We start from the raw sequence: 26,716 nt of genomic DNA on the forward strand, positions 1-26,716 counted from the left end.
TCTGATCACCTTTCTCTGCAAATAGCCTCTCAGTGTGGCTGCTTCCTTGGCAGAAGTGAAGCCTCTGACAAAGAACTTAACCAGAGGAGGTTAGAGAGTTCAGATTTCACCCCTTTGGAGTGGGTGTACCAGGTGGCCTTGTAATTTTAAAGCTGTATCTTCTGTTTTTCATTCCATTCAGTAAAAATACTCTACCTCTAATGTGAGCATATAATCTTTCGGGTTACTTAAAGTTGGGAAGAAAATAAGAATCTTAATAGATTGTGGTCTGAGCTACATTTAGATAAAGTTATGAGATAAGTTATAATCAATTAATCAACAAACATTATGTGGCAGGTGATGCTCCAGGTCCTGGGAATACAGACAAAAAAATTGAAATAATCCTTAATCTCAAAGAGTTTAAAAGGGATCACTTTTAAGCATCCAAATCTAGACTAAACAAACTTGGGTTGATTTCTAAGAAGCCATAAGGAACCCAGGCTAGTCTGTTCTTGAATACATAGAGGGATAGCCTGGCACATAGTAGGTACTTAATAAATCATTATTGACTAGTTGATTGGTTGGAATTTGGGATGAAAACTGCAGGAATCCAGATTGAGGTTTGGTTCCTGCTTTGCATGCCAGAGAGAGATAGAAGGGGATCTGGGAACTGGAGCACCTGCAGTCTGAATTGTGACTTGGTGATTTATGCAGAATTGAACTCTTGAGTATCTGTGGCTCCTATCCTCTTGACTTTCTGCCTCTAGTGCCTCTGTAAGGCAGGTGTTTTCATGGAAAGAATTCCTATACCATTCAGATGTTAATGTATGTTCCCTCATGAAAATGGTAAGCTACTTGAAAGCAAGGTATATATTATCATCAATATTACATTTTAGCCACCCAGGATGACTAAACTTGGCATTCCATATCTGTTTGTACATTCATACAAGCCATGCCCCCATTCCTATCTAATCCAAGTATTCCAACCGTTTCTCCCTGTGCAAAGGGAGAGGGTCTGTGATATGGCCGCATGGGCTTTTGGGAATTATTATCCAGAAGGACAATGTCAGTTTTCCCCATGCCTGGAAAGGGAAGGATCATAAGAGTCCAGGGAGAGGACTGACATGAGATACCAAAATTTCCGTTGAACGTTGAGTTACCACATGACCAGAAGCTGCTGGGGAGTTCATTATTTCCATTCTACTCAAATGCTCTCTCATACATGGTGGGTGTGTAAGAAATATTTAATGACTGATTGATCAGCCAGAAACAGGCAGAGAACATTTGCACATGTTCTATACAACTCATGTGACACCTGGGATACACTTTTACTTCAACTCTGCATTTCAAAATCCATTTTTCCCTTCAAGAGTCAACTCAGGTTATTACCTCTAAGAAGCCTCCCATGATCAGCTGAGTTAGTACATTCTTCTTCCTCAGATTTTCTTGTGGCATTTTGTCTGATCTCTTGCTTCTCTCCCCCCATTCATGCCTATCTTTGTATTATACTTATCTCTGTTCATGCGCCCTACTTTTCCAGGACTAGCATAGTCACATAAAGGGGGGCTCATTAGGCTGACTGCTAGGTGAATTCTTTGGCCACAGCAACCCATCAAATAAGAAAGGAACAAAGCGGTCCTCATTCCTCTGAAGCTTCCTTCTGCTGCCATGGTGACAAGAGCAGAGTTGTGGAAGAGACAGAGGATGAATCCCTCTCCAGCCAGCTCTCCTGGGCAGCCTGGGCACCTCAGCCATAGTGTCTCCTCCAGGATTGTGTTTGTCCTTCGTTGCTGAAGAAGACTACGCCATCAGAGAAATGATGACATGACTTGCACTTGACTTTGTTTTGAGTGAGGGAGGGCTGTGCAGGTCACCAGACTCACTTCTCCTCCAGAGCCATCTGGATCCAGTGACCAGATATTCATCAGGATGACTGGAGATGGCCCAGGATGCAATGGGAGACCTTGGCCCTTTACGCCAAGGTATTTGCAGCTACTCACTTCGGGTGAGGTAATGCCCATTCAGTGAATGACTGAATGGGGACCCAGCTAGCTGGGTAACTCAACTCCTCCTCTCCTGTCTGACTTGAGTTTCACTGGCCAGTTTCCTTTCTTTCTCTTCTCTTCCCTTCCCTTTCCTTGTCTTTTCCTTTCCCAAAACTTATAAACCTACTGCACTCTGAAGCTGGGATGTCAATGGGCCCCTGCCTAAGGGCTTTTCTGGGCCTTTCTAGCTTTAGAGTGATGATCGATAGTAATTGTTGCTGTTTCCCTCCCAACCTGATGTCTTTCTTTTTCTTGACCTCATTAAAGGGGCCATGCCCTGGCTACTGCTTAAACAGGCCTATTCAAGTGTCTCCTCCATCCCCTCTTGGGGAGGAAAGGCACCCTTCCACCCTCTTGACAGAAGCAGTGTCTAGACTCTTTTCTCTCCCTCCTCTCTGCCCCCACCAGCCCAGGAACCTGACCATATTCTGGCTCGTGGTCTTTGGAAAGATGACCTCAGGAACACAAGTAGCTGTTGAAGTATTCTGTATTTTCTGTGATGTGAAGGTTTGGAAATGTTCCACACCAAAAGAAATCAAGAAAAGAAAGAAGGCAGTTATCTTTTGTCTCAGTGCTGACAAAAAAATGCATCACTGTGGAAGAAGGCAAAGAGATCTTAGTGGGAGAGATGTTGGTGTAACCATTACAGATCCTTTCAAGCATTTTGTGGGAATGCTTCCTGAAAAGGATTGTTCCTACGCTTTATATAATGCAAGCTTTGAAACAAAGGAATCAAGAAAAGAAGAATTAATGTTTTTTTCTATGGGCCCCAGAATTAGCACTTCTCAAAAGTAAAATAATCTGTGCAAGCTCCAAGGATGCAATCATAAAGAAATTTCCAACCCAACATCAAGCAAATGGGCTGGAAGACCTCAGCTGGGCTTGTATTTCTGAGAAACTAGGAGGGTCCTTAATTGTAGCTTTTGAAGGAAGCTCTGTGTAGACGAACATTCAGTGTCACAAGCTGAAAAGATGCTGTGTTTAATGTATCTTCTTGCTAAATATGTAAAACAAATATATTTAGACCAGGGTTTCACTGAGGGGGAGCTGTCTTTTTTTAGATTAAACTAGGTATTATGTAAACTTATATATAACCTGAAATAAGTCTAAAGTCTAAAGTTTCATGGCTGTAAATTAAATTTTTCTTGACTGATGGTCTATTTGGTAGATTGGCATTAAAATTATTGTTTAAACTCAGAAGTTTTAATTATACAATTAAAACCAAAAAAAGGTGGTCATAAGCATAGAATGGAGAATTAACAGATATTTTTGTAACTTCTATAGCTGCTATCTCTCCTTTGATTACCCTATTGGTCATAAGCTGGTGGCAGTTTAGGCCCATTACCAAAAAGCCAAAACCTTCTTTGAGCTAAATAGAAACTGACTTTAAGGGTTTGAATGAATGGAAAACATTCCTCCTCAAAAATTCAAAAACCGACATTAATCCACTAAATATAGTAGTTAAGTCAAGTTAAGTTGTCTTCACTTTAACAGTTAATGTGCCTTAACTGCCTTAAAACTGTGCACACTGGTAGTAAAAGCTAGTCTTTCAAAAAACTTTTTTAAAGCACATAGAACAGAAGAAGCAACTCCTAGGGTAAAGCTCTTCCACTCGCTGGCAGTGACACTGTTCTGATGAAATAATCTCTCATTTGGGAATCCTAATGCATTCTGCAGTGACTGTGCAATACCTTTATGTAACCCTAAATTATTACACAAAGCAAATTATAGCTCTGCAGTAACGTGGTTTGCTGAAGAAAATGCCAGAACATTGTGCTGACAATCTATAGGATGCTTGTGACGTCTCGAGCCATGGATCCCTCAGAACTTTGTGGCTTCTACTGCAGTAAGTTATGAAAGATCATTAAGCAGATGTTTACTTTGGGGCAGGGGAAGACTTCTTAATTTCCTATAGAGATGTGTTGGTTGTATGTGAAATGGGTAGTAGGTATGAAACATAATATTCACCTTAATCATCTACTTTAGGAAAGTTTTCAGTGATTGCTTGACCCCAGCAGTGTAAGACTTTTGAACAGTGTAGAGATGCAAAAACATCTGGACAGAGGCTTTATTTAATAAGGGGAGCAGTTTTAATAAAATGAAAATAATAAAAATTTTTAAAGGAAAAGAGCTAGAGAATGACAAGAATGGCGTAGTTTTTCACCATTTTTAAGCATTAACCTAGCTGTTGGTATCCTGTATATGAGATTCTTCTATAGTGGATGCATTCCTAGAGGTTATGAATCAGATTGGTGTTGACATTCCCATTGTAATTGTAATGAAAAGAGAAAAGGAAATTGTGACTAAATGGGAGCATGGTTCACAGATTCTCCTCAGAGAGACAAATAAAGGAGTTAATAGAGTTGATTTCATCCTATATCCAAAGGAAACATGTGACAGAATTTCATGGGAGAGTTGATTATCATCTATTTTAGTACTTAGGATAAGCATTTGAAAAAAAAAATACTACTATGAAAACAAATGCAGCTTATGCACCAACATCTGAGTCTATAGAGAAACTCTGTGAACAACTTATTAAGGTCCTCCAAAATTAAATGACATATGTGCTTTAATCCTCAAGGACTTCATTTCAAAGATGGACAAAAGATGACAAAATATGTTGAAAAACATGAATCACAAATAAGAAATAAGGGCAAAAACTCATAGACTATACTGAAACCTCATGTCTATATATCATGAATACTTTCTTTAAGAAAAGAAAACGGAGGTTCTGGATAAGGGAAACACCCAATAATATGATAAAAATGAAATGAATTATATTTAAACAGAAAGGAAGTGAGTGGTTACTGGTATGGGAGTCATTTCTGAAGCAATCACCTCTGTAGAATCAGAACATCAGTTTAAGTAGAAGTCAAAATCAATAGCAAATCAGATGAATTAATAACATGAAAAGATACAGCACCTAAATGAAACAACTCCAGCTAGACTTACTAAAACAACCTGTTGATGCAAAAAAAAAAAAAAAGGGAAATGGACAAAAGAACAGTTATAGATACAGGCTATTACCATTTCCTTTTTCACATATTTTTATTTCACTAAACAGTTCAGATTTTTTTAACATTCATTTTTCAAAATGTTGAGTTCCAAATTCTCTCCCTCCCACTCACCCCTTGAGAATGCAAGCAATATGATATCCATTATACATGCATCACCATTTTCTAAGGAAGTTTAAACAAATGTAAATCAGTTGCCATAATGAGAAAATCAAAAGCTCCTGGAAACCACTTTAGTCAGCAAATTTACAATCTTGGCAAGTAAAGAGATATGCTAGGCAAAGGCACAGAATATATAGTTCATTTGTGGAATCTTGTGGAGAAGGATAATGGGATATTATAAACAGTATCACCTCACAATTCATTGAGAAGCAGTAGAAGGAAAAATATTGCCAAGAAAGCTTGACAGGATCCCAACTAAGAAAAATCATCTGACATAAGGTAGACAATGGAAAAGATCTGTGAAGGTTTTCATAATCATAATAATAATCTTTCTTCTTGATGGCAGTAGAAGTGCCACGTGTATCCTCAAGCATCACAGCGTACAGTGTGCTGCACAAGGGTATGAAAATGGCACTAGGAAACAAAGACAGGATGTTAAGTGTTGAAGTGGATACAGTGCGGAGCCTGGAGTCAGGAAGACTCTTCCTGAGTTCAAATCTAGCCTCAGACACTTACCAGCTGTGTGACCCTGGCAAGTCACTTAACCCTGTTCACCTCATCTATAAAAAGGAGGTAGAAAAGGAAATGGCAAACCATTCCAGTGTCTCTGTTAAAAAAACCCCAAATGTTATCATGAAGAGTCAGATACAACTGAAATGACTGAACAACAAAAGGACTAGACTAGAATAAGACTAGATTTCTTCTAGACTAAGTATGCACAGACAATGTTCATGCTGGAGATGACACAATTATGAAGTGTTGAGGGATTATTTTTTAAATTATAAACAATTTTCAAATTTTATTTTATTTCATTTAATTTTCAAGTCCATAGTCTTCCCCATACTCTTGCCTGCAATTGAGAAAGCCAAAAAACCCAAAATAATCAAAACAAAAAAAATGACAAACATGGATAATCACACAAAACAAATACCTGCTTTAGAACTGGAAGGAACCTTTAAACCTTAAAAACTCATCTAGTCCAACTCCTTCCATTTCCAGAGAAAGAAACCAAGGCCCAGGGAGATTAAGTGACTTGTCCAAGAAGTAGAAAAACTAGGACTCCACCCCGGGGTTCTCCGAATCTGAATGCAGGGTTCTTTGCTCCACAATTACACTGCCTCCCAAACTCTATTTGATGAGCCCTTGGGTATTAACGTGAAATGAGGCATAAAATGGAAAGACATCTGCTCACCAAAGTTGTTTGCCACTGACAACAACTGTGATGATGCCCAGCACAGCAAGCTTATGGAACAGGGATCCCCTACTGATGGCAAGGCCTCCAGATGCTTCTGTTTGCTGATGACATCGAGCCCTGAAGCATTGCCTCCTAAGTGAGATCTGTAATCACGCAAAAGAATTGATCCTGATTAGCAAACCAGGTGGATGAAGATTACCTAAGACCATACCATGGAATATGATGGACAAGTTCATTGCGCAGGGCTGTCAGTACGTATATCTTGACTTGGACCCTGAAGCATCTGGGCCCCAAATTGAACAGGAGAAGTAGAGCTGGAGAAGAGTAGACTAAGTTGCTATTGGGAAACTGGGCACTGCTTGTAAAGACCCTCAGCTTCTTCCTGAAACAATATTCTTCCAGTTATGACAGGACAGGGAGGCAAAGGGAAAGAAATAAGCATTTATATGGAGCTTTATAAATTTTATCTCACTGGATCCTCACAACAACTCTGAGAACTAGGTGCTCTTATTACCCCCATTTTACTGTTGAGGAAACTGAGGCAAACAAGTTAAGTGACTTGCCCTTGGTCACTCAGCTAGTAAATGCCTGAAGTCAAATTTGAACTCAGGTCTTCCTGACTCCAGGCCCACATTCTGTGTACTATGGCATCACCTAGCTGTTTCAAGGCTATATAGCAGGGCAGACAGAGAACTGGCCTTGGAATCAGGAGATCCTAGGTTCAGGTCCTAGCTCTGATACATTCCATGTGACCGAGAGCAAGTTCCTTAATTTCTTGGTATCTCTAGCAGCTTTATAAGGCTATAAGTTGCTGTGCAGGTGTTAATCTACATGGGGAAAGTTCTATCTGTAACCATCTGTCTATCTATAGAAAGATATCCTTCTAGTGATGATGACATATGGTGATAGTTCTTCATCTCTGAAACATGAAAAATTGTGAGTCACCTGAAGGACAACAGAGAGGTACATGATGGGCCTGAGCAATAATAACTAGTATCTATCTGACACGTTAGGCAGCTAGGTGGCTCAGTGGATAGAGCACTGGGCCTGGAGGTAGGATGACCTGAGTTCAAATCTAACCTCAGACACTTATTATCTATGAGACTGGGCAAGTCACTCCACCTCTGTTTGCCTTAATACACTGGAGAAGGAAATGACAAACTCCTGTATCTTTGCCAAGAAAACTCTATGGACAATATGATCATGTTGGACATGATCAAGTGACTGAAAAACAATGGAGAATTGTTCAAGAGAAGTGGCACAAGGGGTGCCACCTGCAGGAGGAGTTACTGAAGGGGAGATGGGCTTGCTACCCAGAGTGAGGGAACAGGATAAGTCAGCAGCCCACCTTTGGATGGCACCTGCTAGACATGGAGTTTCAAGAGCTCCAGTGGAATGTTCAATGGCACCCTGTAGAGGATGCAGGCAAGAGTCACACAAGATGAGAATGGGTCAATAGAAGGTGAAAGATACTGTCTGAAGGGCTGCCCGAAGGCTGAGATCACAGCTCCCTCAGAATACCATACCGGGCATGTGGTACCCTCTGTACCCCTCCACCACCCACCCTCAAGAATAGAAGAACCTTTAGGGTAGATCCTGCTTTATTTTTGCCTTCATATTTTTAGTGCCTGGCAGGTGCTTTGCACATAGTAAGAATTTCATAAATGTGTGTTGATTGATTATCAATTGATTAAACAACTTGCCCATGATAACACAGCCAGAGAGTGTAGAAGGAAGAATTTGAACCTGACCAGGTCCTTCCTGACTCCTAGTCTATTATATCAAACTTCCTCTCCATTCTTGAATAAATGAATATCCAGGTAGGGGTCACTAAGCTCTGTTGCCCCACTTCTGACTCCTTGAAGCTCAGAGTTCAGTTAGAAGAGGGGTGAAAGGAAGGTCAGGTGTGTCAAGGACCCTAAAGTCAGGGCCCAGAGAAGGGGGCTCTATGAGAACTTCAACCTGGCAGGTAGCATGAGTGAGAATCTGTCCTTGGTTTCCAGAGACTGTCTCTGTACCTGGTGACTAGGTAGACTGGTGAGGCTGGGGCAGCAGACTAGTCCATTTATTTGAAAGTGGGTGTGCTGTGGCTACTTGAACCTTCTCAGCTCCCTCTTCTGAATAGAGTTCCACAGACTATGACTGCCTACATGGGTCATGGCAGCTCTTGGGCCCAGGGACTTCACATGCTTGGTTTAGACCTCCTTAGTGCACTTATGAGGTTATGTTCTGCATTTTACTTATCTGTTTGTGGGTCTTATCCAGGGGGGTGCTGGTCAATGTTTTCTGAAAAGGCAGGACACCCTTTCAAATATAAACTACGTTGTTAACATTTTGTTCATCACTTTCTTAAGTCCGGGCAATCAACAAAATAATGACTCAAGCCCACTCTTTAATTTCTGAGGTGTTAATGCTCCCAGTGAACATTTAACAGTCGGCTCTCAAGAGCCTGTATGTGCTGGCTCTGTCACACCCCTAACTCTCATCCCTCTCCAAGACTGTAAACTTTATGACAGTGTCTTCCCTAAATGTTTTTCTATTTTCCCCAGTGCTAGAGACAGAGCTTTGGACAAGGTAAGTGTTTAATAAATGTTTGTTGAGTGTACAGATGAGAAGAGGGATGACACATGGGAAACCCTGGTCTGGGTGAGGAAGCTAGTGCCGTGTTGCCCAAGGACCTGACTCAGTGCTTCCCCCAGGTAACTCAGAGTTCGACCTGCAAGGTGATGGTGGTGAAGATCTATAAGAACGATGTGGACCAACTGGTCATCCTGAGGGAGATCAGCTTGCTACAGAAGCTGTCCCACCCCAACATTGTCAGGTACGCATGCTGGGCCTGGAGACGTGGGAGCCAGGGCAGGGGCTGTGTGGCCAGAGAGCCCCAGGGCAGAACACGGGCTGTCACACATATACACACACATACACACACCCCAGCTTTGTCTGACACTCTCCACCTCTGCTTCTCTAGCCAATGTTCTCCCTTGGCTGAGTTACAGAAGGAAGCTGGGGGAAGGCAGGTCCCCCATTTTGTCTCTGTGCCTTCTCTGGGGTGCTACCATACCCAATGAGTTCTGGGCTCTTGGCATTTGAATGGCTGCACTATCGGGCCCATATTGGTCTGGGTCTATCTGGGCAGACATCTCTTGGCCTAGAACTTCTGCTTGTCTGTCTCTCCCGTACACAGAAGTGCCAAATCCCCTGGAGTGTCTGTTTTACTCATCTTCATTTCTCTCCGTCTCTCCCCAGCTGCTAACAGAACCAGCAGCTCTAGGGTTTCTCCACCTTGTCCAGATAGACTCAGATACCCGCTACAAGCTTCCTCGTGTTAAACTCTGCCACGCGTCCCTGGGAGCCTCACATTACACATAGCCCCATGTCCAAGGGAGCCTTGTGTTACATGCTACTAGCTACCTGTCACAGTCAGGCACACTTTCACTAATAATGCAGCACTACATTACATGCCAGCAGGTTACATGCAGTGTTACATTACGTGGCAGGGTCTCATTACATGCTGCCACACTCACACCCATTGGCGTATTTTAGCAGTGCCATGGTGAGGGCATTCATACTGCCCGCAGTGTGGTTATCTGATCTATATTCTTGTGGGATCAGAGCTTGGGCTTAGAGCACCTGGGGGAGTATGGGAGAAAACTCCAGGTCAGTGACCATGTCATCTGCAGGTATCTTGGCATCTGTGTGAAGGATGAGAAGCTGTATCCGATCCTGGAGGTGAGAGCCAAGGAGAGCCCAGGCTAGAACTGAGCTGAACTGAGTATGAGAGTGGGGAAGGTCCTTCCCATCCACCCCCTGACTTCCACAGGACTACTCCAACCCTGACCTGACTAGTGAGATTCTCTCTGGAAGAAAGAACCAGCAGCTCTAGGGTTTCTCCCTCCCTGGGGAGGAAAGTCCCAGACCCCTTCTCTGATGCTCCACAGGGGAGAAGACAGCTCAGAGATGGGCAGAGGATTTGGCCGTAGTCATGCAGTAGATAGAGGCTAATATGTAAAGAAAACTCAGGCTTCTGGACTTCCAAATTGGGAGTGTAGCCCAATTACACTTAGTTGCTTTCCCTGAACTTGGGGGTTCCCAGGAAGCCAGACAAGGATGTTTCAGAATGTCAAAACTTACAGGAGCTTAGAAACCAAGACCATTGACCCAAACATCCTAACTTTACAGATGGAGAAAATGAGGTCCAGAAAAGCAAGTGATTAACTTGAGGTTCCACAGCATGGCAGTGGATCTCTTAAACTCCTCTCTCTGTCTGCTGCCTGGGGTGAAATTGGGACCCTGTCCCCTGGGCCCTTTTGTGGCAAAGGGTCATAGGAAGGCTAGCCAGGTTTGGCCCAGTATCACCAGGGGTCTTCATCATTAAGTCATACTGGGGTGAGTGCCCCTCCCCTTTTTTCTCCCCTGTAGTATGTAAATGGTGGCTGCTTGGAAGAACTGTTGGCCAGAGCTGAGGTACCTCTGAGCTGGAAGGAGAAGGTGGCTCTGGCCTGTGACATTACCAGGGGCATGGTGTATCTACACTCCAAGAATATTTATCATCGGGACCTAAACTCCAAGGTAACGAACAAGTGGAGACCAAAGACAAACCCATGTGCTGACTCCGAGCCTGGGATCAGCAGCTGCTCCATCTTTAGCTCTGCTTCTTCCCACCCCTCAGCCCTAGCACCCAAACTCCAACCTCTTTTCTCTTTCCTGTGTTCCTTGGAAGCCTTGACCCTGCTGCTGTCCCCCTACTGTAACCTTAGTTACTGCTTTTTCCTCTTTTGCCCTTATTCCAGAAAGAAAGGGCTAAGTCCTAAGTGCAACCTAAGGCCCATTCAAACCAAATTCAGGTTGGGCCAGTCTTATGTCTTGGTAACATTATTCTCCAATCTTTCAGAGGCTAATACTGGGACACAGAGGGAACCTGAGGCCTCCTTACCTTTTGTCTTCTAAGACCACATGATGCCTTGGTGGTTCGAGGATCCAAAGGTTGGGGGGAGGGAGAGAGAATGAGAGGGAAACTGTGATGAAGCCATTGCCTTTCTTTACAGCAATGCCCCACAAATGGAGGTGTCTTGAATATATAGGGATTGAGGGAGAAGCACAGTTATCTAGAATCTCTGGCCCAGATAAGTCAAGGAGGGTGTGGGGGATCTGGGCCATGATTCACAGAAGATCTATCAGGTCTTCCAACCTTGGGTTCTCCTTCCAGAACTGCCTGATCCGTGTTACATCTCGGGGCCGGGAGGCCTTGGTTACAGATTTTGGCCTGGCTCGGGAAGTGGTGGAGATGCCTGCCTCTGACCCTGAGAGGAAGCTGTCCCTGGTGGGCTCTGCCTTCTGGATGGCCCCTGAGATGCTCCGGGGAGAGCCATATGACCGGAAGGTATGGCTCAGTGTTCCAGTCCTCCAGAGGCCAGGTCTTGAGGTGACGCATCACTTATGGAAGGGTGTATCTTAGGGCCTCTCACTGCAAGTGGAATGAGGGCTCTCTAAGTCTGAGGAAGTTATAAACAAGACATGGATTAAGATCAGTATTTCCCAGCCATTTCGGTTCCTACTTTTGGCAGTTGGTGCCTTTGATTATATGGTGAAGCACTGCATTTGCACAAGAGTGGGGAAAAGGAAACACACACACAAGACTTGTGTCCAAAAGCAATTTACTAAAAGATATTCTGAGCAGTCTGCTAGAGTCAGGGGTGGGGTGCTGTGGCTAGCCTCCAAATACGATTGGGCCTCTGTCGTGGCAGCACCAGGTACGGCTTCCAAGCTTTCCCTTGTTTGTGTAGAAAAAGTCCCTCTCTAGCATGTTAAGGGTCTTCCTTCTTTTGGGGGGAATTCTAGGATGGTAGCTAAAGGAGAATAAAGTATTATCTGCTTATCTGCATTTCCAGAGGAATCTTTGGAATCTTTGAGTCCAGGAATTGGTTGAAGGGGAGGAGTGTCTGGGATATGGAGTGTCTCATCTGTGATACTAAGTGTTCTGAGGCCTTCTGGGCCTAGATGGTCACTTACCTGTGAGGTCTATTTATTGAAGAAAGAGAGGGAGACTTTGTCTGGCTTTAGGGGTGGAAGCCCAAAAGGAAGGCATAGTTAACACTTGCAGGATACTGGAAATGGGCTTTAAATACACAAACATCCCAACAAAGGGCTAAGGCCTTACATATATGTATATGTATGTGTGTGTGTGTGTGTGTGTGTGTATATTTATGTATGTATGTATGGGTAACTAGGTGGCCCAGCGGATAGAAAGTAGGGCCTTGATTCAGGAAGACCTGAGTTCAAATTCAGCCTCAGATGCTTACTTAGCTATGTGACCCTGGAAAAGTCACTTAACCTCTGTTTACCTCATTTCCCTCACTGTAAAATGGGGATAATAATAGGGTTGTTGTGAGGAACAAATGAGATAATTGTAAAATACTTAGCCCAGTGCCTGGTACATACATAATAAGAGGTATATAAATGTTAGCTATTGTTATTAACCATTATCCTTATTAATATAACTAAACATAAATGTACATTTATACATGTATGTCCATTTATAATGCAGCAAGCATTGTTGATGCATTTACATTCTTCAGAATGAGGAGGGAGAGCCTTTGCAGTTACCGCATCTCTAAGAAGTAAAACCATATGCTTAAATTCATATGAAGAAGAACAAACAGAATTTCTGAGACCAGCTATTACGCAATGCAGCTGCCAAAGTTCTGTTGGCCCAGCCGCAGGGTGTGGGAGCCTCTGGGATGAGATCTTGGCCACAGGTCTATCCCTGTTTGGACAGACACACCCATTTTCTTCTTTTCCCAAAAATGTGGCAGGGAAGTGGAGGCTGTTCCCACCCACGCTAGTCCCAAGCACCCACACTAGGAGAAAGAGGAGAGTTTCAATTAGCATGTGAGAAAATGGAAGGTGGTGTTGGTATCAATTGAACTGTTTCCAAAATGCTGAGGGGGTTAAGGGTAGAATTCCTTTGGGTGAGGTTAAACCTCTAGGAGGGAAATCTGCCTCTCATCCCTGAAGGCTTCTCACTGAGCTATCCCCTCAGCTCCTCCCTGGTTTTTTGGCCTTGACAGGTAGATGTGTTCTCATTTGGCATTGTCCTTTGTGAGATCCTGGGTCGGATTCCGGCTGACCCTGAGGTTCTTCCCCGGACACAGGTGAGTTACATAAACATCATGGGTTATTATTGGAAAGGAAGCAGTTGGAGTGCAGGCTATTAAATCTATATGTAAGTCACCTGCATGAACTCAGGGACCTCTCTTCGATTTCCCCCAGGCTGTCAGGGGGTAACTCCAAGACAAATAGGAGCTTTGTAGTGACTAGAACAGCCAAAGGGCTCCCCCAGGCCCAGACCAGAAACAAACCCAGAAAAGATTCCTGGGAAGCTGAGTAGTCCATTGAGTGGCAAAGAACTGGAAGAGATCCAGGAGGGCGGTGGTCCAATGGGAAGGCCTGGGGATAGAAGTGTTGGGAGTTAGAGGTTAGACGACTGTCTAATGCTCTGAGTTTCCATAACTCTGGACAGGAACCCCACGACATTTTGAGAACAAAGACCATCCCATATTTATCTATGCCTTCCCCAGAGCAAGCAAAAAGTATTCAATAAATGTTAGTTGAGCACACTGCCCTGGGGTGGGTGGAGGGGAGAGATGGGGAAAAAATTTGGAATTCAAAATCTTATGGAAGTATCTATTGAAAATAAAAATAAATAAATAAAATTAATTTTAAAAAAAATGTTAGTTGAATTGAGTTTTCCTTAGGTCCCAGGGAAAAAGTGAGGGAGCAGTTCTGTGTAGGGGCAGGATTGGAACATCCTGGGGCAGTTACTTCCAGAGGTTCCCCCCATCCCCTGCAGAAATCTGTGCAGGCTGGATTCTGGGAGGATGTCTTGGTCACTTCAGGTGTTAGTTTAGCTGATGAAGTGATTATAAAAAAATACTCCAAGCCCCAAGTAACCCCTAAAATGCCACTAGGCTAAGAGTGCTTGGGGGAACTGAGCCTGCTAGGAGCCAGGTGAGGTGTCTGCCATGATGATGATGATGATAGGTAATTGGCCCCCAAGGTGGAGGGGAAGGTTCAGTTGTGGGTTCTCTCCTTTTCCCTCTGGGACTGTGTGTGGGAATGAGATGTGGCGGATTTCAGTGGGAACTTTCTTCTTGCTGGGTACAGCCTCACTACTGACCTTTCTCCCTACCCAGGACTATGGACTAGATGTGGCTGCATTCCAAGGAATGATCAGTGAGTGCCCCTCACGTATCTTGGATTTGGCTGCCAGTTGCTGCCGGGTATGTCTACTGCCCTCCCACCCTCGCCCCATTAAGCTTCAACCTAGGCTCATCCAAGAAATGGATGTCAGTCAGCCTGCAGCAGTAGCTTTCACTATGTGGTGCGGTGGGTAAGGAGTCAGGAAGACCTGAGCTGTGTGACTCTGGGCGAGTCACTTAGTTTCTTTCACCCTCACTTTCCTGTTTGTAGGATAATCACAGCACCTATCTAACAGAGTTATTGGGAAGATCAGATGAAATTACTTTTGGAAAGCACTTTGCAAACCTTAAAGTCTATATGAATGCTAGACTTTTTTTTTCTTGTTCACATGTGAGTTCTAGGAGAAAGTTCCTAAAGCTCAGGAAATTCTGGAACCTGGTGGTTCTAGTCTAGGGTCTACCTGTGAGATGCATGGCCTTGAGGAAGTCCTTGTCTCCTTGGGGTCTCTGGGCCCCACCCTGTAATTCGGGGAAATGATTAACCCTTAATAGGGTAGATCTTTCTAACTCCCAGCCCATTGCTAGAGACTGCCAGAGTAGACACTCAGGATTACAGGAGACCTGTGAGTAGCAGGGGTTTTATGGGTTCCCATTCTTTTTCTCTTTCCCACCTCTCAGTTAGAAGCTTTGAAGAGGCCATCCTTCACTGAGCTGCTTGAAGAACTGGAGGAGATGGCCGAGATCCTGGACTCCCAACCAGCCAGTTAGCTTTTGGGGTGTGAACCTTGGTGCCTGCACCCACCTGGCCCTCCTGTAGGGACATAAAGGGCTTCCCTATGTGACTGAGCTGTCAGCAGATCCAGATGGGGACAGTTCCCTGCCTCAGCCTCCATGGACTTGTTTGTGTTTGAGCCGCTGGCTGTTTTCTCAGAAGACTTGGTGACAAAGAGAGTTCAGCAGATAATACAGAGAGAGAGTTATTACAAAAATAACTCATATGGGAACAATTTCTGGGCTCGTTTGAAGCAAAAGACTTAAAGACTTGTTTGTAATATAAATAACCAGAAGTGCTCACAGGATGGATGGAGATGATCAGATGTCAGAATTCTTCTTTCCCCTATGGGTTCCATCCTGGGCACCCTGGAACCCTCCCAAACTAGTATGGTAACCAAGGGGCAACCCGCCTTTTGAGGAAAAAGAGGTTACTAGTCCAGGGTTGAAAGTCAGTCAAGGGCAGGAGCTGAAACTCAAAAGTCTCCAACCAGTTCCTTCCATACGCTTCCCAGCCACCTTCTAAACCTGGAGAAATGTCCACCCTGGGCCCCTGATTCCCTGATTGGTGACTTCCTCTTCCGGACCACTATGTCAAGAAAAGCCTCTGCTATGCCCCCCGATTTACCCCCTACTATCTGGACAACTCCTCTTATCCCTCCTCATGGGTATCCTTTCTTTCTCTTCTCTCTCTCTCTCCTCCCCTCCCTTCTGGAACCGTGAGCCACGATCAGATTAACTCTGGCTGTGCTCTTGCTTAATTGACTCCTCTAGACTCTGTTCATGATCTCTAACCTCTCACCTAAGTGACCTTTTCTGGCCACCATGCTCCTTTGTCTCTCCCATTTGAACGTAAGATCACTGAGGTCAGGGACTGTGTTTACTTTTTGTATTCGTATCCCCATCACTTAAATGGATGAATGATGGACAGGCATGTGAGAAGTTAGGACAAAGGGCTCCTGGGCAATGGGGGAAGAACCCACTGGGCATTTCTTGTCTCTTCTGACTCCTTGGGAGGCCCATCCCCCAGTGATAATTAGCCACAGGTCCCAAATCTGACCCCTCAGGTATATCCATCAGGAAGCCAAGAGGGCTAACCCAAATTCCACTCCCCCTCCTTGCTTTGACTTGGGTGCTTCCCTGGGAATAAGTGGCTGTAGAATCTGTAGATGAGCTTTCTGGAGCCTGGAATCATCTTGTTGCTACAGAGGAGATATCCAGTCAACTAAGAAACCTTCCTTATGGGTATCAACAACACAATTCTCTCTCCCCAGGATCTACACATCCCCATGGATGGACGTTCACTCTTATGTACATGTTTTCCCTCCTGCCTTTACAAGACACTGCATCCTAATGTCCTCTATCTAGGTGTCTCGTCCTTTTGTCTGCGTCTCATCTTGTTCCATCTGTGTCTCTGGGAGGAGATGCTTTCAGAAGCAAAACCCTAGCAACCTGACCACTCCACCCAGAGGCCCAAGTACATGAGTGGTCATCTAATGTGTGTTTGCACCTGGCACCTTCTTCCTCCCCCTGTACTTTCTGCAAAATAGTTTGCAACCTTATGGATTGCTGTCTCCTTGAAAACCCCAGCTAGCTTTCTTCATGGGACAATGAAGCTGGAATGGGCAAGGGACACCCAGACAGACTAGGGGCCTAAGCAGGAGGCCTGGTGAGCAAACTTAAAACTCTCTGGGCCTTATTTTCTCCATGGGATTAAGAGGGGCCTGCCAAAGTTTCTTCCAGTTTTAGAGGAGGTATGACTTGCCGTGGATGTGGAGCGTTTGCAGGCATTATTTGGGTGGTTGGACAATATCCTTGAGGTTGGATGTCCTGGATGAGGCTGAGAATAGGGGAGAATTCTCTGAATCCATGACTCTTTGCTGTCGAACATAACCACCAGATGGCTTGTGGGGAGGGAGGATGGCCTGGGCAAGGTCAGGAACATGTGCAAACACAGTATGGACTCCAGAACTACTCTGGCTCTGCTCCCCTGACCCAAAGTCCCAGGAAATGTCTTACTAAATAAAGGAAATAAAGCTTGTTGAATCTGATAAATTGTTTGTTGCTGTTCAGTTGTTTTGAGTCACGTCCGACTCTTTGTGACTCATTTTGGGGTTTTCTTGACAAAGATACTAGAGTAGTTTGCCATTTCCTTCTCCAGCTCATTTTACAGATGAAGAAACTGAGGCAAACAGGGTTAAGTGACTTGCCCAGGGTCATATGATAAGTGTTTGAGACCAGATTTGAACTCAGAAAGATGAGCTGACTCTAGGCCCAGCACTCTATCTGATGGGGATGGGATCTGAACCCCCAAAAAGAAAAGGCCGTGTCTTTGGAATTTGGAAAGGTAAAGTCCCTGGATTTTCCCACTTGACCCAGGTCTCTGGCATTTGCCTGGGGCACCCAACCTTTGCTTGGTCCTTCTCTGTTACCTCCTAGTCACCCCAGACTACTTGACCCCTCCTAGATCCTTCTCACAGATTTTCTGTATATAGGGTCCATCTACCCCCCATTAAAATGCTCAGATTCAGTCTGGCCCACTTGTCAATACAAGCGTCACAGGGCAGATTCTTAAAATCTCACCCACCCAGAGTCTGAGTTCTGGTAAACCTTATCTCTGGCTGAAAGGTGGCTTGAGTTGAATTCATTCAAGGCAGGACCTGCATCGCTATTTGGAGGTCCCAGCACCCCTAGACCTCAACAAATCAGCTTCCCTGATAACACTGCTTAGCTTCATACAATTTCTGTTTTGTCCTCAACAGAAATTGTGTGTGTATGTGTGTGTGTGTTGAGAGAAAGATACGGTTCAGCTGTACCTCTGTGTCAGATTAAATCTCTTTCTGTGTATACAAAACTTTGTGAATGAGTACACCCATCCACATCTGGATTTATATAGCTGTGTGCATATCTCACAGTGTATGCATTACTGAGGAGTATCTGGCTCTGACATTAGCTGTATGACTCTGAGGCAGTTACCTCTCTTCTCTGAATCTCACAGTCCTCATCTGCAAAATGGGTATAAATCATGCTCACATTACCCAGGGGTTTGGTCTGTGTCTGTGGTTAAAGCTTCACTCTGTGAACCAAATTAGGGGTCAGTCTGTGACCTGAGCTTAGTCAAGGCTTAAAGAATAGTCATGTTTCTGCCCTGGCTCCTTCTCATTCCCTGAAATGAGAGGTTCACTCTGGAAAGCCAAGGTTTCATAGAAAGATTTTTTTTCACATGACTTGCTGTGAAGGACTCTATTTCCAGTCATAAAGAAATTCTCCCATGTTAGATTGTCACTTTAAGCTGAATATGGCAGCTCAAATAGAGTATAATTAGAGACCCAAGTGGGATTCTTTTCTTTGTGTTTCCTCCCCTCCCCCCATTTAAATGTGTGTATGTGGAAGGATGGGAGGAGTTGAGGGTAATAGAGAAGGGGGTGGGACTGTCATGTAAAACTTTTCCAGTGTCTCAAGCAAAAATGATCACTGAGACCCATCTGAATCATCCTTAATTATCTGAGATTCTACAATACACAGGGCCCTCATATAAGGCTCAGAAACAAAGAGCTAGTATTTCTGACAAAAATTGGCACCCAAACCCTCTTCCCAGCTCTACTCGTAGGGCTGGAGGCATTTAGCAATCCTTTTGGATGGTGGCTTAAAACTAATAGCAGATATCTTGAATTCTACAGATCGTTCAAGAAACAGTGTAATCCAGAATAAGGTTTGTGTTTGAGGGTTCACCCTGCATGTGCCTGAAAACTAGAGGGGGAGGAAGAAGGCACAGAAGCCTGCATGAGAACACTTGGGAAAGGGGTTTATGTTGCCATTAGGGAAGTGTGTAAGTAGCACCTGAGTGCTCTAATATGGCTTTCTCAGTTATCTGCAGGGCCATAGTAACTCCACAGCTCCCACTGATGTTTCTTTTATCAGATCAAACCAGATGACACAGGCAAAGACATTTAATGAACCTGAATGGTTTTGCTAAAATAGGGAACTGAATGAGGTATTATACATTCTTGGCACTCATTCCCAAATAATTGCTACCTCTGCAGGTGTCTCCTAGGGAGCTGTCTCAGCTCTCAAATATCCATTCTGTCCCCTCAACACACTTTGAAGGGGATAATTAGTCACAGACAGTGACTAGAAAAATTTGCTACAACTCTCAGGAACATTAGAGGATCCCTGAAACTCTGGGCAGGTTTTGAGAGTCCATTTTCTCAATACAGAACTGGAGAGGATGCCAGAGCTCAGAACACAGATGGCATTTTTCTCCCAGCTTTCTCTTACTAAACCCCATACTTCATTAACCCTATGTTTATGTCCTCAATAAAATCAGCATTTTCTGGGGTAGGGGGGAGGGAGGCAGACACTTTTTTGGCCTCAGACACTTACTAGGTGTGTGACCTTGGGCAAGTCACTTAACCCTGCTTTCCTCAGTTTCCTCATCTGTCAGATGAGTTAGAGAAGAAATTGGCAAACCACTCCAGGATCTTTGTCAAGAAAGCCCCAAAATGGGTCACAAAGAGTCAGACATGAAAAGACCATTCAAATCATGATTTTCTATTATGTACAGCTTGCTTTTAAAAAACTAAATTAAAGCACCATTAGTTTTGAAGGTTTCCTGTCCAACTATTCCTCTTGAACTTATATCTGTTCTCTGCATTTAAAAAAAGCTTTAATTACCCTCCCCCCCTTTTTTAACTTCCCTATCCCTAGTCTCCTCCACAGCACAGTGGCACAGTGGGTGAAAGTGCTGGACTTGGAGTTAGGAAGATATGAGCTCAAATTCCACAACAAACTCTTGCTAGCAGTAGGATTCTGGGTAAGTCACTTCAACTCTTAGCCTTAGTTTCCTCATCTGTAAAGTAGAGATAATAGCACTTACCTCTATGTTTTTGAGAGGATCAAATGAATGCTTTGCAAACATTAAAGAACTACCTAAATGTGAGCTCTTATTATAGTTATTATCCCACTAAAATTCACCCCAAATAGGAAAACAAACCCAGTCAGCCCTGTAACGTATAAACACAGATAGGGATTGGATCTGTGATTTCACTGGTATAAGGAATTCCTGGTGACAAACTTTTTTTTGTTGTGAGAAATGGATATTTCCCTCCTGTATTTAATGAGTAATTATCATATTAGGACCAAAGTTTATCTTCTTTTCTCTTCCTTCATCCAGAAACCAAACTGTGTGAGAAATCACTCTTAGAGATTTACACAGGCCACCATCTAATTAGACAGTAAAAGAAATTCTAAGTTTGAACTAATGGATACATTCCTGCTCATTGTATGTGCTCAGACAGGTCTTGGGGAAGTGTCGATTCTCCCTTTTTTCAGACAGGTGATATGAAAATTGATATCTCTTTAACCAAGATTTGGGTGACCCAAGTCACATACCCCAAGAGTCTTATTTTAATGTAGTTCACCTCCCACTGTGTTAGCCAATCAGAGCTAATTGCCACCCTCAGGAATGCTTCCTCTTCAAAGGGCATATAAATTGTGAATCCACTGGCATGAGGGGTCTTTGGTCTACGAGAGATGGCCAAATGACCATCCTTTTATTAACCAATTAGTCTTATTAATAAAATGATTCAATTACCCAGAAACTATGTTTCTCAGAATTTTTTAAGCATTACGCTATCAACAAAGGTTAGCATTTCTACAACACAAAGTCTTAGAGAGTTGTCTAGAGCTCTGAACAGTTGTCAGTCAGCCCATCAGTTAACAAGCATTTATTAAGCACTTAGTGTGTGACTGGCACTGTGCTTAGAGCTAGGGACACAAAAAAAGGCAAAAACAGCTCCTGCTTTCAGCCAGCTCACATTGAAATGAGAGATGAAGCATCAATAGCTAGGGACATACAAGACTTGCATAAACTCACAAATATACACATACAGTAAAGGAATACAAAAAGGAATACACACAATAATGGAATCAGTTTCATATATACACACATGCACATGCGGTAAAATGTGAAACAGAATCACATATATGCACAATAATAGCATTGCGTGTGTGTGTGTGTGTGTGAGAGAGAGAGAGAGAGAGAGAGAGAGAGAGAGAGAGAGATGAGGGGCGGAGCCAAGATGGCAGAGTAGAAAGACACAAAAATGCAGGCTCTCCCCACACAGCCCATAAAACACCTGTAGAGAGGGACTCTCAACAAATTCTGGAGCAGCAGAAGTGGAGAACAACAGAATGGAGGAGATTTCCAGCCTAGGGTGACCTGAAAGGCCCATGGGAAACGTCTGTTACACCAGACATAGAGCGGAGCCCAGCCCAGCCTTGGCCATGCGATGCAGCACGGCTCTGGGAGGAGGACACCTCAGGCATGGAACCTCCAGTCGCAGTAGTAGCGGTTTGCAGATCCCTCAGCCCACAGGCACCAAAGGTCAGTGACAGGGTTTTTTCAGCTGTGTGGAAAGGGAGAAGGGCCTTCCCATAGCTCCATCCTCGGGGCCACATCCAGAGGCCACATCGGGCAGGCGACAGCAGTTCGCACAGCAGCCCACATCCATTGTTGGATCGTAAAACCCCTGGGGGCACTGAGCAGCCAATTCTTACCTCAGCCCTGTGTAGAGGCTCTGAGGGAGCTGATCTTTGTCTCACACTGAATAGTGGCCCTGCCCATGCAGCTTATCTGAATCTCAGCCCCCAGGGCTGGCTTGGTGGAACTGGAGGCCAGGTGACTGTGGAGAGGAAACTGCTAAGATTCTGGACACAAAAATCTCTACCTAGTCCCAGACCAGTGTACGTACACACTTGATTGTGCCACCTTGGAGGAACTGAGATCTTACAGATTCCCAGAGTATACCCTACTCTTGACAAAGGACCCAAAAGTCAAGTAATTGGTTGGGAAAATACCCAAAAAAGGGAAAAAAATAAGACTATAGAAGGCTACTTTCTTGGTGAACAGATATCTTCTCCCATCCTTTCAGATGAGGAAGAACAATGCTTACCATCAGGGAAAGACATAAAAGTCAAGGCTTCTGTATCCCAAACATCCAAAATAAATATTCAATGGTCTCAGGCCATGGAAGAGCTCAAAAAGGATTTTGAAAATCAAGTAAGAGAGGTGGAGGAAAAATTGGGAAGAGAAATGAGGGAGATACAAGAAAAGCATGAAAAGCGGGTAAACACCTTGCTAAAGAAGACCCAGAAAAATGCTGAAGAAAGTAACACCTGTAAAAATAGGCTAATTCAATTGGCAAAAGAGGTTAAAAAAGCCAATGAGGAGAAGAATGCTTTAAAAAGCAGAATTAGCCAAATGGAAAAGGAAGTTCAGAAGCTCACTGAAGAAAATAGTTCTTTAAAAATTAGAATGGAATAGATGGAGGCTAATGACTTTATGAGAAACCAAGAAATCACAAAACAAAACCAAAGAATGAAAAAAATGGAAGATAATGAGAGAGAGAGATGATCTCTGAGAGGGGGGTACTAGCACCTGGAGAGATTGGAGACTTCTCCAGCTCATTTTACAGATGAGGAAACTCAGGTGAACAAGGTTAAGTGACTTGTCCAAGGTCACATACCTAATAAGTGTCTGAGGCTGGATTTGAGCTCATGAAGATGAGCCTTCCTAATTCCAAGCCCAGTGTGAAGAGGGTTCAGGACAGAATCTTAGGGGAGAACCAGAGTTAGTAGGTGTGATGTACATGAAAAATCAGCAAGGGAGACTGAGAAGGAGCAGTAGGAAAGCCAGGAGGAGAACCAAGAGAGTTCAGTGTCACAAAATCCAAAGAGGAGAGACATGATCACCAACATGAAATACTGGAGAAAGGTCAAGGAAAGATGAGGACTGAGAAAAGGTCATTAGATTTGTCAATTAAAAGATCATGGGTAACTTGGGAGAAAATAGTTTCAGTTGAATGATCAGGTCAGAAGTCAGTTTACAGAGGATTTGGGAGAGTAGATGCTGAGAGTGTATGGCTTTCTCATGTTGTTTAGCCATGACTTGGAGGAAAGATATAGGACCATAGTTAGTGGGGATAGTAGGAACAAGTGAGAGTTTTTTAAGGATGGGAAAGACAAAACCATGTTTGTAGGCATCAAGAAAGAAGCCAGATAGGGAGAGACAGAAGAAAATGAAAGAAAATAAGAATGATAGTGAGAGCATTGTAACGCATGATACATATGCAAAATCAATTTACCATTATTTATACTTACTAATGCAATGGAATCACTAATTAGACTAAGACTTCTCAATGCCAGTGATCAAAATGGATTAATCAAATGCATGAAAACATCAGTTCATCTTTTTAATTAAGCAGCACAAATGACTTCACTAGAAATAAACCAATTTGATTTCCTAGGGCCTCTCAGTAGGCATGTCTTGTACTGGTACTTAGTGACAAGGTTCCTCTCTGCCCAGCCAGAGGCCTATGTACTTCTCTTGAGGTGACTGCCTGGCAACTCAGCAAAATATTGATTAATCGATTAGCTTTGAATTCAAATAAATGTAGATGATGCTTGAGTGTCCAGTGTGGGGAATGCAAGAGCTGCCTCCATCAAGACCCAAGGTCAGGCTAGAGGCTGAGTGTATTCAGGGGATTTCTTACAGCTTAAACTGTGGGTATTGACTGGTTATACCCAAATTCTGATTAAGGGTTAGTGCCCCCAATTTATTTACCAATTAATTTGGTTGATGTCTGATAACATAAACTAATGATCAGGCTGTTTACCAAATTTTCCCACTGGCAGTGTTTCCTGTCTGGGAACGTGTGTTGGTTGGTTGTTTATGAACATAGACGTATTGCTTACTGACCTACACTACACATATGCTTATCAATGTTAAAAAACAAATTATGAAGAAAAACACATCAAAAAATACTTTATCACAAAATGGTAACCTAACACAACATGGAATGTTATGTCAAGACAACAAACTAATTCTCAGTACAGGCAGTTTACTAGGAAAGGAAGAGGAGACAGGACCAAGGGTATATTATAAAAGGATTGGCCTTGGCAAGGAAAGGGACCAAGAAGAGGGACTGCAATGAAAGAAGAGTTAGTGAGGAGAGATGTGTAAGTGACATTGAGATGAGAAGGATGGAGGGAGTGTTTAGTGAACAGTATCAGTTTTTTAGGGGAGGAATAGTATGAGGGCTTCAGCTAAGAGAGTGGGGGATAGCATACTATGAGATATTTGGGGAGAGATAAGAACGTTTGGAATAGTCACTATGGGGGACGGGGGATGGGATAGTGACTGATTAGGGAGGTATAGAATGACGACTTTAGGGCAATCAGAAGAGGATAAATAACGTAAATATGTAACGGACCCAATCAGCATGATTTCAGTGCAAGAGCAGGGAAAACATCGTGGGGTAATCCAGTGTAGGATGTTAGTGACAAGAGAATGAAGGATTTGAAAGTAATGTAGAAGAGAGTATAGAGTTGACTTGGTTTAACAAAGAGCTAAGATTGGGTATATGGGGTGTTCAGGGAAAACTAGCACCTCTGGTGGGACTGCCAAGCCCCTTTCAGAGCTGCTCATCCGCCTTTGGTATCCACGTGGCACCCAACTCTTACCTGTGGCTCCAAGTACTTGTAGCATGTGCGGCAGCCATAAAACTATCTAGGCAGACAGGCTGAGGGTAACCACCAGGCCTCCAACCCACTGGTGAGTGAGGGGATTGTCTACCTCCCCTCCGTAATTCAAACATGTGAAGACTGCCCCTGGCAAAATGGGCAGATGAGAACAATTTGTCCCAGGGCCACAAAGGCAGCTGAAGCAGGGACTGTGGAGCATTTAGAGTTTGGTTAGACATTAAAGATGCCAAAGTCACCCATTGCATCCTGGGTCATCACCAGTCATCTTGACCAGGGGTGGGGAATCTGCGGCCTCAAGACCATATGTGGCTTTCCAGGTCTGTGGGTGCAGCCCTTTGACTGATTCCAAGTTTTACAGAACAATTCCTTTCGTTAAGGGGATTTACTCTGTGAAGTTTGGATTCAGTCCTCACTTGAGGACCTAGAGGGCCACATGTGGCCTTGAGGTTGCAGATTCCCCACCCCTGTTCTTGACTTTTGTCTTAACGTTAGACTTTGATGACTCTGGAAGAGATAGTGATGACTTTGTGCAACTATGCCTCACTTAAATCCAACTCATGAGTGAGTCAAGACATGATATCCTTGGTCCTCTTCAAAAATGAAGGACAAACAGCAACAGAGGAGAGTATAGAGTTGAGTTGGTTCAACGAAGGGTCAAGATAGGGAACAGATGAAGGAATAGCTAGTGCTGGGGCAATCACCTGGAAAAGAAGTGAGGAGTGGAGGGAACAGAGATCATAGTAAATAAGTGGAACATGGTTAAAGGTTGTAAAAAGGAGGAAGAGATGGAATGATAAAAGACTGTGATGTGATAAAGGAATTTTAGAGTTCATGAATGTGAAAGTGGAACCCTTCTGGGTGATGGCAAGGTCAAGGGGATGGCCACCTCTGTTTGTAGCTGAAGGGGAGTGAAGGAACAAGTAATGGACACTGAGTAGATTGAAGAACTAGGAAGTCAGATTATTTGAGAGAGCATGAATATGTCTGCTGAAGTCCCTTAGAATAAGGAAAGAGGTTAGGGAGGAGAGAAACACTTAGCCAGGCACTGAATTCATTGAGGAAGGAACATGTCTGGGTGAGGAGGAGTGCAAACATCAGGATGGAGCTTGAGTGATAAATTTAAATAGCTAGATTTCAAAGGAGAAAAGCTTCCTGGGTGATGGTGAGAGAGGGAGAAATATTAGGGAAAATCTAGAAGAAGCAGTTGAGAAAATTGATTCATTGAGGACCCCAACTCAAGCTCTAATCAGCATTAATCAGTTCATTATGATTCTGCAAACGGTAATGATTGTTAGTAATTATTTTAATATATTCATTTAGTAATACATATTTAGTCTATCAACTAATAATATATATAAGAATAAATAATGTATTAATCCATACTTTGTATAAGTCACATAGGAATATAGATTCTAATAGAAGGTCCCTATAATAGGCCTCACACTTTAAAGTAGTGTTCATTACTTGTTTAAGAGCTATGGATCTCACTTGTGCAACCACAAGAATGCTGACAAAGATATCTCCATCCTGTTTTGCTCAGATTTCATGAGCAATCCAAGTATGGGTGGTGGCATGATACGGAAAGTTCCCCAGTATGTTCTTGGAGTATATGTATAACTTGTACCATCTCCTCCTACCTAACCTAAGGAGGATCCCATCTAGCTTATGACCACCTAGTCAGTGGAGATATCCCTTGCTTCACCCAACTCGTGATCCTGCTGACAGATCATTTTTATTTTAATGTATCATATATCAACCAATGGGATTCTATATTTTACCAAGATTCTTTTGCATATTTGGGTATCAAAT

General features: G+C 43.5%; 1 protein-coding gene and 1 pseudogene across 1 annotated transcript in view; both read left to right on the plus strand.

Annotated features, from left to right (window-relative positions):
• Positions 1–17,419, plus strand: part of LOC140518559 (dual specificity testis-specific protein kinase 1-like) — a 39,884-nt gene extending 22,465 nt beyond the window's left edge. Inside the window, exons 4-10 of the mRNA XM_072630842.1 lie at positions 9,095–9,216; positions 10,076–10,124; positions 10,815–10,964; positions 11,602–11,775; positions 13,463–13,546; positions 14,588–14,674; positions 15,272–17,419. Coding sequence (XP_072486943.1) covers positions 9,095–9,216; positions 10,076–10,124; positions 10,815–10,964; positions 11,602–11,775; positions 13,463–13,546; positions 14,588–14,674; positions 15,272–15,361 — 756 coding nt within the window. The 3' untranslated portion in view covers positions 15,362–17,419. The remainder of the gene's footprint in view (positions 1–9,094; positions 9,217–10,075; positions 10,125–10,814; positions 10,965–11,601; positions 11,776–13,462; positions 13,547–14,587; positions 14,675–15,271) is intronic.
• On the plus strand, positions 2,038–5,004 carry LOC140519752 (destrin pseudogene; annotated as a pseudogene).
• Positions 17,420–26,716: the final 9,297 nt, after the last annotated feature.

Source organism: Notamacropus eugenii, chromosome 1 (genome assembly GCF_028372415.1).
Source record: "Notamacropus eugenii isolate mMacEug1 chromosome 1, mMacEug1.pri_v2, whole genome shotgun sequence".
Classification (NCBI taxonomy): Eukaryota; Metazoa; Chordata; class Mammalia; order Diprotodontia; family Macropodidae; genus Notamacropus; species Notamacropus eugenii.